At 49.7% G+C, this 13643-nt stretch overlaps 6 protein-coding genes across 6 annotated transcripts; 5 read left to right on the forward strand and 1 right to left on the reverse strand.

Moving 5' to 3' along the window:
• Window positions 1-969: 969 nt before the first annotated feature.
• Window positions 970-1770, forward strand: ALTATR162_LOCUS6071 (uncharacterized protein; the record flags this gene model as incomplete). The annotated part of the gene is made up of 1 exon (XM_043313692.1): window positions 970-1770. The coding sequence occupies one exon, from the start codon at window positions 970-972 to the stop codon at window positions 1768-1770; it is 801 nt and encodes a 266-aa protein (XP_043169627.1).
• Window positions 1771-2248: 478 nt separating this feature from the next.
• Window positions 2249-2894, forward strand: ALTATR162_LOCUS6072 (uncharacterized protein; the record flags this gene model as incomplete). The annotated part of the gene is made up of 2 exons (XM_043313693.1): window positions 2249-2509; window positions 2568-2894. 2 exons carry the CDS (start codon window positions 2249-2251, stop codon window positions 2892-2894), a joined length of 588 nt encoding a protein of 195 aa, XP_043169628.1.
• An 888-nt stretch (window positions 2895-3782) lies between these two features.
• On the forward strand, window positions 3783-4647 carry ALTATR162_LOCUS6073 (uncharacterized protein; the record flags this gene model as incomplete). The annotated part of the gene is made up of 4 exons (XM_043313694.1): window positions 3783-3829; window positions 3895-3977; window positions 4031-4466; window positions 4548-4647. 4 exons carry the CDS (start codon window positions 3783-3785, stop codon window positions 4645-4647), a joined length of 666 nt encoding a protein of 221 aa, XP_043169629.1.
• An 86-nt stretch (window positions 4648-4733) lies between these two features.
• On the reverse strand, window positions 4734-6792 carry ALTATR162_LOCUS6074 (uncharacterized protein; the record flags this gene model as incomplete). Its single annotated transcript, XM_043313695.1, has 6 exons — window positions 4734-5134; window positions 5184-5551; window positions 5603-6003; window positions 6050-6382; window positions 6433-6654; window positions 6706-6792. The coding sequence occupies 6 exons, from the start codon at window positions 6790-6792 to the stop codon at window positions 4734-4736; spliced, it is 1812 nt and encodes a 603-aa protein (XP_043169630.1).
• A 2330-nt stretch (window positions 6793-9122) lies between these two features.
• On the forward strand, window positions 9123-9665 carry ALTATR162_LOCUS6075 (uncharacterized protein; the record flags this gene model as incomplete). Its single annotated transcript, XM_043313696.1, has 1 exon — window positions 9123-9665. The coding sequence occupies one exon, from the start codon at window positions 9123-9125 to the stop codon at window positions 9663-9665; it is 543 nt and encodes a 180-aa protein (XP_043169631.1).
• Window positions 9666-12212: 2547 nt separating this feature from the next.
• On the forward strand, window positions 12213-13373 carry ALTATR162_LOCUS6076 (uncharacterized protein; the record flags this gene model as incomplete). The annotated part of the gene is made up of 1 exon (XM_043313697.1): window positions 12213-13373. The coding sequence occupies one exon, from the start codon at window positions 12213-12215 to the stop codon at window positions 13371-13373; it is 1161 nt and encodes a 386-aa protein (XP_043169632.1).
• Between the last annotated feature and the right edge of the window lie 270 nt (window positions 13374-13643).

Here is a 13643-nt window from a genome sequence, read left to right on the forward strand (position 1 = left end):
GATCCTAGTCGAATCACAGGGGATGCCTCTAAGGTCACGTTGATGCCCCCACGTTGGTAGAAAAGCCTACATGAGGCCGTTCGAAATCTCTTCGTCTGGTAGTTCCGAGGGCTTATATCCCTCGAATCTAGGGGGACTACAGCACGCGACCGGCGGACGGAGGTGAAGGGAGTTGCCTGAAGTCTCTCAGAGGGACAGGTTACTCTTTTCAGTAATGGTGCTGTTTGTAGTTGAAGAAACTAGAGCTATTACCAGTTCGCAATCGATGCGTGGGATACGCTCCGTCTGTAAGGCTGAGCAGCATACACGTTGAGTGTTCGCCAAGCATCGTGTCCTTGGAATAAGCTTTAGCGCACTTGCTTATTGAGTGGTGATTGGCCATGGCATATGTACAACATGCAATACTGTGCCAGATATTATGTCCGTCGTCTTCTGTCCCCTTCTTTCTAACGCTCATCCACACTTAAAAGCCTGTTCGATTTGCCGGTGCTTGTTCCGACGACGCTTCCTGAGATCTCATCGTCGTCTAGCGCTCGGAGACACCGCTCCTTGATGACTGTCGCTTTCGCTTCCGTTCCATAGCGTAGAAAGCGCCCTTGACGCTGCAGACGAGTTCCAACCGGCGACATGTGAAAAGGCAAAAGCGACACGCGGCATGATGCGGCGTTTGCCTCTGGAGGCTTCAGTCGGCAGCGAAGATCTGTAGTGCCCCGGGCATCAACACGTGCCTCGAACCTACCATGAACCCAGGAACATCCGGAGGAATTGGTAAATGACGTGTTGTGCGGGATTTAAGTGAACGACGGGCGGTTTCGAGAAGAGTGACATTTACACAGCCCCGTTCTTGGCAGGTCGAAATCCAGACGGTGGTCGCCGCTAGCTATACGGCAAGCGGACCTCAAATGCTCGCGCACTCTCTTTGACCCACGAAATTTCAACTTCTAGGGTCCGAAGGCCTCTCGAGTCTCAATGGTCCAGGATGTCTTCTCACTGCACAACATCGTCGGCAGCGACGAGGTGGCATTTCCATTTTCCCTCAAAGAATACCAACGCTACTTATTTGGCGACGACCGACTAGCGCATCGCTTGGGCACGGACCTAGCTCGAGCCTTCATTCCCACCATTTCCAACCCTACAGACGACTTCGCAGTTGCCGTCTTATCCGAAAAGGTCCCCACGGCCACCCATAGGCTGCGGAATCACTTCGTCGCTTACCTCAATCGGCATCTGATCGCGAATAATGCGACTCCGGTACTCAAAATCGACTTCCATGTGGCGGGGATGAATGCAAAGACACGGGACGGTCCGCAGTGCAACAAGAAAAGCGCATATCACATCGATGCTGAACGCCTGGGGAACAGGACTCTCATTGTACTGGCCGAAATCCGAACCAGTCAAGACCGCGAAGACCGGATACGATCATCGTTCGGGGAGCGTGGCATAACCACAGTTTTTGTCTACCTAGCATCCCTGGATGGCTCCGCGATGGCTGCAGCAATTTCGTCGTTCTTATCTTCTGTCGTCAACCCATCTATGAAAGACATTGAGAACATTGCGCAGGCCACTCATTTCGTCATGAACGAATGCTTTATCCAGTTTGCACTGGGAAGAGAGTACGAGGAGTTCTGTAAATTCATAAGACGACAAGACGATCATTTCGTGAGGGAGTTGTTGGATCATGCTATTAGTGGTCACTACTATAACGACGAGGATCACGAACATAATGTACAGTTTCTGATTTGGGAGACTAAGGCGCGGGAAAGCGTTTAATCGCGATGACTGTGTATATTGCAACACGGCACAGCAAACGGTGGCGAACGATACCAGTAATACTATAGAATTCTCACCACTCTCAGTACCTTCGCATCCGCTCTCCTCTATACACCCCCAGTCTAAGCAGGGCGCGTCTTCCTTTTCCGAAACTCTTAATCGTGTTCTTTACCAACACCATATGAGAATTGCCAACATAGGGTACATATTATGTATACGCCTCCACTTGCTCTCGCTATTGGTACCAAACTCGAATTTCAGCTTCTCAAAATCTCAAAGAACCTGTCTTTATTCTATTGTCACAACCTCGCATTGTCATGTGCTACGTGCTATATGCGGAGACCTCTAAATGTCATTCTTTGTTCACTTGTTGCTCCACTTCAAACATCACAATCACAACCACACTTAGGCTTCATACTTGAACGAATTTTTTCAATTTGAAAGTCAGTAACACGAACGCCGTGATCACCTAGGAACCATGTCGGTGGCATCAAATCACTATATGCGCAGTCAGGTGCATCGAAGCCCGCGAAAACTGGAAAGCATCAATGGTTCCCAGGACCTCACATTCTTGGATCAGCCTTGGTACTACGAGAAAGACGATTCCTGGGGCCGGATCACTGCAAGTACCAACCGGAGTAGATGGAATGAGGGCGAATCTGCAAGCTCGATGTCGCAGCTGGAGAATACATTCGAAGATAGTCAACAAACCCTGCTCCGGTTCGTGAAATCGTATTCAGTAAGACATACCCGTTGTAACAAGCACTCCCATATGTTCTTTGCTCACAACATACCAGCTGCATGTTATAGTAGCCGCAGTTTTGTACATGTTCCTCTTTGAGGTCGCCGTTCGCCTACCCTTCCTCCTCGCCTTCACCTTCGCAATCCCTTCCATCCATATGCTGGTCGTACCAGCAAAGCCAAAATCTGATGATATTACGTACAATAACGATTCCGAAGCTCTCTACCGCCGATCCTCCATTGTTTCAGTAGTTCCCGGTGAGCCTGTCGATCAATACAAGACCTCAGGAATCTTGCACCCAGTCGCCGTCACCTTCCCCGGGTTGAGATTCTTCTCGCCCTCAACATGGTTTCCCCGCGCCACGGACGCAATAGGCTTCTGACACAAGAGACAACGATTACATACCACATTTTGCGAATCAACTTACCAACCCCAACGTACGTTTCGCGAAGCTTTCGAAGACATAATACCGCGAGTTTTCGAAAACTGGACTATGTTTATTCTTCGAACCATGTTTTACCAAATCACATCTCGGATTATCATATTTGTCATAGGACGCACATACGAATTTGTGACAGGAGAGGAAATGAGCGTAGATGCCTACATCACGAACGTTTTGCGCTTCTATTGGGACTGGGCTGCGTGCATGAGCGGGATTACTTCGTATGATGTGAAGTGGGCTGTTTCGAAGTGGGTAGTGCTCTTCAGTCAGGTTTCGATATGGTTAGGCAGACAGACAGCGATGGTCACTGGGACCATGCATGATACAAGGTTGGAACATGAGGACCTGAACACAGTGCAGTTTTAACCAAGGCTGAGGTTTGTTTAAGGGAAGTTAGGCAAGAAGATATGAGGAAGATTTCCTGAAAGTACATGAAGGGCTTTTCTGTCACTAGGAGTTTGGCGTCAATGGGTGGAATGTGTGATTATCAACATGGCATTTGAAGGAGATTGGTTCGAACAAAGGTATATTGAGGACATGATATTCGGATATTCTTATCGATACCATATTCACAATTCACAGCCTCTAGTTCACTGAGCGCTCATTGTGAAGCTGAACTTGATTACTAAAAGATGAGCCTAGCATCTACATGGTATCGAGTCTTCTTTCTTCCAACAATTTCAACACAGCCAGGCTATTCCATCCCTTCAAGAAACGAAAGACATGAAGCTGATTAGTCTAGCTACAACTACAACACTGTTTACGACAGCATTAGCACACTCATGGTTGCACTGCACCAAGCACGACAACACCGGTATAAAAGCCGACATGGCAGCAGCAGCGGCTGAAACACCGCCTAGAGAGGTTGACCCGCTGTGTGTACTCTCCAAACGACCACATGCATGAATAAAATAAAACGGTATAACTGACTCGCACACAGCGGACCGTGGTTCGCGAACCTCTGCCACGGCTGGCCGCGCGGAAAGCAGAATCCGGGCAATTGGCAGGATGAAGGGCTTGAGTGTGCGTATGTTCCCATTCCTAATATCCGCTGTATTCCCACTGACCACCTACAGATCTATGGGACCTCCCTGCCGCAGCCTCAAGATCCGATACGCACGCCTGCCACCCTAGTCAACGAAGCCCCCTGCAATACTTGACCCCGACTATCCCTCAGGAACCCGGCCACAAACCGCCCACGCACACTGCACCCGCCCCCATGACGACCGCCGCAGCTGGGTCTTCCATAACCCTCATGTTCGGCGGCAACGGGCATAGTCGTGGTAACTTTGGCGGTGTCGAAATGGGTAACCCAGGAAATGTCTCCGTGTACTGGGCTGGCAGCAAAGAGAAAGAGATTGTAGATGTGAAAGAATTGACCGAGGAGAACCTTGTGCAAAGAAATGGGTTCAGTGAGGAGAGTTTTGCATACCCGTCGGATACGAAAGTGACAGCGCCGGGGTGGGGTCCGGGAGACCTTCACGACAAGGGAAATTGGCAGACGCTACATATGTAAGTCTTCCTTCTTTGGTGTCGTGTTGGAAAGAGAGGAAGGGGCTCATATATGAGTCTTATACTAACGCTCCTTGTCAGGCCAGAATGTATGGAGAAGGGACGACATATGATGATCTGGGTATGGAGTTTCGGTGGCGAAAACAAGTACAGTACGTGCTTCGATGTCATGATTGAGTGAAAGGAAGATGAAGAAGGCGAGGTAGAATGAGGTATATAGTTATGGACGACCAGACCGGAGCTGTATGCGTCACAGTGCTGTCAACTTTAATGCTTTGCCTCCCTCTGCCCACTCGCCGTGCCTGCTTCTCCCCTTGCATGCGCAGTTGCGTTGCTGTGCTCAACCAATTTCAGCGGACGGTATTCTGCTTCCCACATCTGCTCTCTGATCCACTCTTCCAACTCTGCATCGTCGCTCGGTATGTCCTTCTCTTGGGCCAAATCATCCTCTACAGCCTTCTTGATTACGCTCCTCGCTATTTGAACGCTAATCTCGCGTACGTCTTCGACATCTGGAAGGAGACCGGCTCCACGGTTGTTGAGGACGGGAGCTGCCGAGGCGAGAGCTTGAACAGCTGCAACAAGGAGGGCGGGTGTCATAAGGCGGGTTCGAGAGAGGACTGCACCGAGGCCGATGCCAGGGAATGTTACCGAGTTGTTGCATTCAGCTTGTAGTCGTCAGTAATACGATCATCGAGGTAGTATCAACAAACTCACAGATATCGTACTCCTTGCCATTGTGCTTGACCGGCGGGAACGGCGAACCTGTCGCAACCAGCGCTTTGCCATCGGTCCAGTCATACAGGTCTTGCGGCTTGGCTTCGTGGAGCTTGGTTGGGTTTGATAGTGGAAAGATGACCGGGCGTTCGACATGTTTTGCCATTTCTCGAACGACGTCTTCCGAGAAGGATCCAGGCTTGGTCGAGGTACCAATGAGCACGTGTGGCTTCACTTCTTTGACGACAGACAGCAGGTCGCCGTGCTCTTTGCCTTCCCACTCCTTGTCGTCTCGTGCATAGGGAAGTTGAGCGGGAGTAAGCTGATCTTTCTTGCCCTGTAAGAGGAGACCAGGCTTATCAACGCACCTGGATTGAAGTTAGCGTGAGCTAGCTGGCTCGAGGTGTAGAGTAGCATACCAAATCTGGCGTCCAGCTTCTTCTTTTGACTTTCCAGTGTTTTGGGTGATAGCATCTTGAATCTGGTCTGCAATTCCTGTACCCGCTGATCCCGAACCAAACATAACAAACCGAGCTTCTTCCCATTTAGTTCCGCTCACTTTAAAAGCTGCCATGATGGCTGCGAGCGTTACACAGCCGGTCCCTTGTACGTCGTCGTTAAAACATGCAATCTCAGGTGTGTACTTATCTAGGATCCTTCGTGCGTTGTTTAGACCAAAATCCTCGAAGTGGATGTATGCTTTAGGGTAATGCTTCTTTGCAGCCCTTACGAACTTCTCGACGAAGTCATCGTATTTGTCGCCATACACCCGCTCTTTTCGCATGCCCAGGTATAGCTCGTCGTTGATGAGATCTTTGTTCTAGGATGGTCAGAACGCGCCGTTGAGTCAGGGTTTCCCTACTCACATCGGTGCCACAATCAAGGACTACAGGCAGCGTCCGCGAAGGATGTATGCCAGCGCATAGCGTGTATATGACGAGCTTGGCTACGCTGATCAGGATGGCTCCTACGCCCTGATCGCCAATGCCCAGTATCTGCTGTCCGTCGCTCACGACTATCAGGTCGATATCTTCGGGATTGCCCCATTGTTTTATATCGTCCTCTACGCGGTCTGCATCGTCGATGTTGAGGAAGCAACCCTCAGGCCGTCGGAAGATCTTGGAGTAGTCGGCTATCGCTTCGCCTTCGGTGGGAGTGTAAATAACAGAGAACATTTCCTTGAGGTGATCGAGGATGAGCTGCGCAGCCGTCAGCCATGTCATGACCAACACCTTCAACCGTGGCATACTCTATAGTACAACACCTCATTCTGCTCCTTCAGGCTCGTCATGAAGGTGTTCTTCGCAAGGTCGTTTGGTCGGGACGTGTACTGGGCGTATGCGCGCTTGACCTGCTCGTCGAGGGTCTGGATGTTGGTGGGGAGATGGCCATGAAGCTTAAAGGTATCGCGCTCTTCCTTCGTAAAGGCTGAACCCTTGTTGAAGTATGGGGTTCGTAGGAGTGCATTGCCCTGGAAAATGGGTTAGTCTAGTGGCTGCTTCAGCGAGCGTGCATGTCGTACAGTCAGTGTGGTCTCCTGTGGTCCAGATGTGGACAGAGGCAGATGCCCAAATTTGGCATTCTTTTGTTGCTTTGTATCAGACGACATATTTGTGCTATACTGGCTGCAACTAATGCGCGAGGCTCGAGAGATGCGGTTAGGTAATCGATGGGTTGCCGGCAGCGCTTGCACGACTGTTGGCGATTTGTACCAGGGAGGCATACGATGTCAGTAAAGGTTACGGGTTAGTCGTAAGATCTATCGCAACCTCATGTCAAAGGCGCTACGTATTCCCGGCCGTCTCCGACACGTTGTTGAGCATCAAGTTGCGCGTCGCGGTTTCGGCATGATGACGTCGACGTGAAGCTGCCAGGTGTGGGGCTCTGGAGCGCTATTCTTCCAATGCTGCAGTCAGACGACCTTTGAGTTTGTTCGCGAGGCGCGTTGCTCAGCGAGTCCATCAAGCCTGAGTGAACAGAGGATGCGATGATAGACGATATTTTGGTGACGACATGGGGCTCCAGGGCTGGATCCGTGCACGCGGCGCGCGTTGGCAGTTGCGAACTACAACCCTCTTAGCCTTCTGCTAGATTCGACGTCGCAGCTAAGTCGACTCTTATTGAAGGTGTGGTTAACTTGCACACAGAGCTTGTTTGCAGACTATCGCAAATCACCGTCCTCGTCCTCAAAAATCTTCTCGCCGCAGCCTGCCACGACTCACTGCATTTCCCAGACCTGGATACGCCGACAAGCACGAACCATGTACTTGAAGCGTAGGTCGTTCTACTTTCACAGGGGTGTTTGTGACTTCCACACTGGTACTAGCGATGTGCATCTTCCTGTAAAAATGCGAGACATCGTCAATTGAACGTATTCATCTCAGCATCTGCTTGATCCGTCCGGTCTTGAAGACAGCATCTCAACCGTCTTATTCTTATCATGTTACATCATTCTTCATGTCATCCCATTCGTACAGTGTAGTTAATGTGATCTCTCATTACATCCCTTCTGGCTTTTGACTACCATTCAGATGATCTTGGTATGAGTCGGCTGCACCGTCGTCTTGGTTGTCTTTCATCAGTCTCATACGCTTCGAATTGGACGGCATACTCAAAGTATTTGATTCTCAGATCAAGAAGCAATTATTCAACTACAGCACTTAAAAGCAAACAGTTTTATAACTAAGAGCTTGGAAGCCACAGTGACCGATGAAGCGTCCCGGTCAGTGTCCTCAAAGTTGGTCCCCAGCCGGGTGCATACGCAACCAAAGAAAACCAGAAAATACCAACTGCATAAGGCGTTTATTCAGGAGAATGTCACTGTGCTTCAAACTTGATGCTTGCAATCAAATATGTTGATAATACACAGGTAGCGTACCACCAACGGTCCACTGCCCTCCATCACCCCATGAGCACATTAATCTTTCGCCTAGCAAGCGGAGTACTGGGATGATCTCGAGGAAACTGCAAAATTCCATGCTCAAACTCGCTCTTCAGAATTTTTGCGCTGGAGGGGCCGCAATCGCATATAGTACAGATATCCTCAAACCGTGATTACGTAACTTCTCTGCTTTACTTACGCTTCTATAAAACAATCGCTACAATCACTACAACTAGTTTATCGAGCCCAGACAAGCAACCTCAATCATCAACCAATAACAAAGTTGCAAGCATGAGGGTCACTCCCTTCGTTGCCGCTTTCTTTTTTGGAACCGTCATCATGGCAACTCCTGGAGCTGTAAGTCGAAACTTCATGCGCCATTATTGTGTCTGTACTTTCGTACTTATTGCAACCCTTCAAAGGTATCCCTCAAGTGCTCCTTCATCGAGACCGACAGCAGCATCGACATCGACGACCCCGCAACCGCCGGCACTCTGAAGGCATGATAGCAGTGCGAATAATAGTGCGCATAGCTGACAAGCATTCTTCAAGAGCTTCTTCGGCGCCTGCAGGTGTGTTAAATTCGGCTGCTGCAGAAGGAACTGCTTGTGGCCTCATCATGCCTAGGCGGACTGTCTCGTTATACAATCTGGCCGAACCGACGCTGGGCGCGTTCTTGCTGGTATCTTGGGTATAAGAGTGAAGGGATGAACCTGTGTGTCGATGAGTGGTTGGAAGACACTAGAATCGTGCAGCAGTATTTTTCAATACACAACAAGGTAGGGACAGCGTACAAGGCACAATCAAGAAGATAGTACTATATTGGAAGTCCACTTTGTTCGCGGTCATGACGTGATTAAGATGACAGTACCCATCAGCAATCTCATCGGGCAGTCTTCCGTCGTCCAGCAAGTGTGATTTGATTCTACGACCAAATCCCGTAGCCACGCGTGACCACCGTTTTTGTAGAGTAGCAAGCTGTTATTTTCAAAGATAGGTACGTCATCCTCATCGTTTCGCGACAACCGGCTCCGATCTCAGTCTTGCGTAACATAACCATGAACAAATCACCCAGAACTCGGTTTTACGAGCACGCAGTCTCTTCGCATTCAGATGCGACCTCTTTTACAAATTCCATCCCTCCCAAGCTCGCGCAAGTTCTCCCCAGGCTTCGCACTCCAAGTATCACACCTGCGTGGATCACAATCTCTCTGATCCCGACGATGAAGGTCGCATATGGCTCTGCAATCACGCAGACCGAATTTGATGACGGAACGTGGTCCAATGCTATCGAGAAAACAGACTTGCTAATTCAAGCAATGGATCGAGCAAATGATAATAAGGCATTTACACAGACTTATTATGAGGCATTGTGGATGAGGAATCGAGACTTGGATGAAGGCGTGACAGCGATGGAGCAGGTGAGCGAAGGGAGTGATGCTGAGTTCTGCGAGATCCTGGCGGATCAGGGAGGGGATTTTACGATTGCCGTGCTTATGGTATTGAGAACTATGGAGGACGAGGTAGATAGCAATGAGAATGGCGAGGCAGGTCCGAGTAGAGAAACAGGTGAGAGAGCGGAGAAGAATACAAAGAAGTAGGTCGATGATACTAAAGTCAAGACTGAGCATAAGGATGGGGATAGGGATGCTACCTAAGGCATAGACGAAATGATGAAGAAAGGAAGGAAGGAAGGAAGGAAGGAAGGAAGGAAGAGGAAAGTGACGGGTTGACTGAGGTGATGGAGGAGCCTTTTGAGAAGAGAGGTACATTGAGCTAGTCTAAAGGTATAAGATAAACTCTTCAAGGCTCGTCACTGATCCCGACACCTCAGGATTTATCTCAATGTCATTGGCAAGAATGAGTTTGAAGCATCCAGTACATGCGGCTTCCCCACATAGTCCAGTAGCCGAAAACGCCAGCCGAAAAACATTATTCATGGACGGAAAGAGGCATTCGAGAGCTTCAGCTCCCGTGTCTTGAGCGTCCTCACTGTGATTTAAGCCGTCTACCAGCCGCCTGCAGGCGGCTGTGCGGGATTGGTCATATCACAACAACAACCATTGTTGACGCATTGACAGTCGCCAGTGAAGCCCTAGTAAAGTCATCAGCCCCGGAACTACTTTTCCATACCCAGGATCATTGATCCACCTTCGCTGAGAGAGAAATGCGAACGAAGGAAGACTTACTGCACACGGACACTCAACACAGGCAATCTGCACAGTACCCTCGACATTGTTGTCATCGCGCATCGAGATGGTCTTGAAAGAACGGTTGAGGGAGACCTGGTGATATCGTGTTAGTCGAGCGTTTGGCAACGGGGCTGGGGAAGCCATACAGCTCCAGGAGCGGCAAGAACGATGGCAGTATAGACCACCGTGCTGACGAGGAGAGCGAACTTCATTTTGCCTTGATGTTGAGGGGATAAGGGGATCGGCGTTTTTACAAAGAAGTGAAGGATCTTTCGAAAGTGCGGTTCAGGGCAGAAGAGTTAAAAGAGTTGGAGTTGCCGGTCGATAGTGAAGGAAAGTGTGGTATTGATATAGTGAAGACTAAGAACAGCCAACTCGGCAGCGACGAACTGGCTCTTTAGTACGCGATCCGTTTGCTACACTTGACGCCCTTACCGCTTCGCTGCAGGCACCAAAGGAAGCAGTCGATCTTCCCGTTTTGGTACTACATGATCCCATTGAAGACCTGAATAGCCCAACATAAGCTGCAGCCGAATATCAAATCACTTCCGACTTCGTCCTCCTCTTATGGCCAAGAGATACGGCACTGCCAATGTAGTACTGCTTCTTTATCGCACTGGCTGGATAAAATGTAAATATCGACTTCGCCGCACGCTGTCATCCATTGTCTCTCAACGCCACCATGTTGCAGTACTTCCAATTCGATGGATGATCCCCGAGCCTGACCATGGAGAGCCAAGGCTGGGGTTGCCGGTCGCTGGGCGAGAGCTGCGCCATCTTCTGCTGTTGTGGGAAGTAGTAATGAAACGTGACATTCTTTGTCGCTTACATGGACTTGTGGGTTTTTCCAAGTCGAGACAGCCCTGAGCGAATAACTAAGTTCTTGATGCATTCAATGGTCTCTGGAAGCTATCAAGTAGATGTAAGACGAGTGTGCACCGCCGCTTACGCCGCAGTCTTACAGCGCCGTGTGACCAAGCCATGATAAATACCCAAGCGGCCCGGTTCTTGTCGAACGGTTCGATCGATCTCCAGTATGCATGGAAGAAGATGCTTATGTGCGCATAGTTGGGCGTCCATGAAAGCGCTGCGCCGTACTGCTGCGTATCTACGCCTTGGGGGCTGAAATGTCAGCACGAGAGGATGCACGACAAAAGCCAACACGAACAAAGCGGTTTGGACAAAATCTTCGCGCTTCAGTATTGGCTAGGGGATAACCTTAGTTCAGGTTGGTGTACCAGTAATGGCTTTCGGTAGAAAGTCTTCAATCAAGGCGAATGCGTGCAGAGACGTGACATGATTGTGGCGTCAGTGACCCCTAGCAAAAACCTACAGTATGCTAGAAGCCAGAATGAATGCATCAATAGGTGCGCATGTGAGATGGGTGAGGTGTGCGGTTGATGGCGGCGAGACAGAATGGAGGGAATCATGATGGTGATTACCTACGTCATCGTTTAGGTAACAGCTCTTCGCGTCACTCACGCGTACCTGAGGACGCGACTGCTCTTTTGTTACGCCAGTACCGGAAAGCGGCCGTTCACGAAGCTATGGAGGCAATGTTATCGGAGTATCCGTCAGATGACGTGAATTATAATTGGGAAGAAATCACACAATACTAAGCCTTATGATCAACCCAAGAGATAGAGCACTGGATGAATACAACACGTTTATCACGTATAAAAGGTGAATCGTGGAGTATTCGTCATCTTTCTTGCTCACTATACCTATTCCAATAGTTATCATTCACCTCGAGAAATCAGCATGCTACAGAGTTCAATGCACTTTCACTTAAGCACTCACGGAGTCGTGGTCAAGCCAGCACCTTATATCATGTACTTCGGTTCCTATTTGCTCCGGTCCTCGCCACACTCTACACACCACTTACAGACCTCGTAACAGTTGCTGTCGCCAAGCTGAATGGCTTAGCCACTTGTAAGGCTTACAATTACTCCAACAATGCAGGACCAGAAGCGATCAGCAGTACCAAGTTATTTCGTCCCAGCCGCTGCTCACCAGCCAGCACCTCTAACTTTGGGGATACCAACAAAACTGCCATCAGTGTATCACCTCATTGACCCTCGTTTACTCTATGCATCGCCGGGTCAGTTCACCGGTACTGGGCTCTCAGGGACTCTAACCCTTTCCGAGTTGCGATACTATCAATATCAGAACCAAGAGATTGAGGCATACATTGCTATAAAACTGGCACAGTTACCCAAACGGCAGCAGGAACATGGAACACAACATCTAGTTCTCGGCTCTCAGGGTGTTCCACAAGGATATCATCAGGATGATGCTATAAACGTACCGAATTCCACTTTTCAACAGCAACATGCTTCCAGGTACGCACGGCATCTAGGACTGCAGCAAACTGCTATGCCGACTCAGCATCCGCCGCGAGCGCCAATCTTCACAGCACAGATGTACGAGACGGTTCAGCCCACCCAGAATCTTCTCCCGCAACCGGGTTATCTTCAGTCACCAGGATCTCCGTTCCACCCTCCGATACAGAATATCCAGCAACACCCTGTCCCCATAGAATCTCGACCTATGCCCGCGCAGCCTGGGTCTACGTCCACACGTCGCGACATGATCAGTCCTGGTCTCCCGGCCTTCACCAGGCCCGCCGGCATTGCCAAATCTACCTTCAAGACACTCACGCCTGCAGGCCTACCAGACTTCTCCGACCCAGCCCAACGCGTAACAGCCATGGCAGCTTTCAAGAAACTCTCGCGAGAGGAAAAGATAGCGAAACTTTTGGAACTAGAAAGAGCTGAGAAGGCCATGAACCCCAACGCGATCACACAGGTACAGAAGATCCTCATCAAGTCAGCTGCAGAACAGGCGGCCGCAGCGAAGGCAGTTGCGGCAGGTGAATACAGAATGGATAAGAGCAAGAGAAATGCAGAGAACATGATCAAGCCATCATACCAACAAGCGATAATCGTTCCGGCCCCGATCTATCGGACTCGTCAGAGTGCATACACGAACACGCCAGGAGTTGGAGGCTTCGCGTCTCACCCAGAGTACTCGAGTATCACGAGTTCGTTTCGTTCTCCGCAGTCTCATAGGGTTTTCATGGTTCCTACACTGGCTCCCAAGCGAAAAGAGAAATGAGGTGAGGTCGTAAAAGGCACATGAGCTGGACTGGTTGATCTTCATGCACTACACTGGCTCATACCTTGGTTTGCTGTATTTCACGATGCCTGTTACCTGATTATTGGAGTCTAGGGGTGCTTTGAACAATTTTTCTATGAGGTGTAGTTGTCACATAAATAAGGTTGGCTCTGACACTGACGAACGATGGAGAAAAGCACGTGTTCAGAGACTTACATGCAAAGAGTAGCTGAACGAATCGATGGATCGAATTACAAAATACATTACTGA

This window comes from Alternaria atra (assembly GCF_907166805.1).
Source record: "Alternaria atra isolate CS162 genome assembly, contig: 25, whole genome shotgun sequence".
In the NCBI taxonomy this organism is placed as follows: Eukaryota; Fungi; Ascomycota; class Dothideomycetes; order Pleosporales; family Pleosporaceae; genus Alternaria; species Alternaria atra.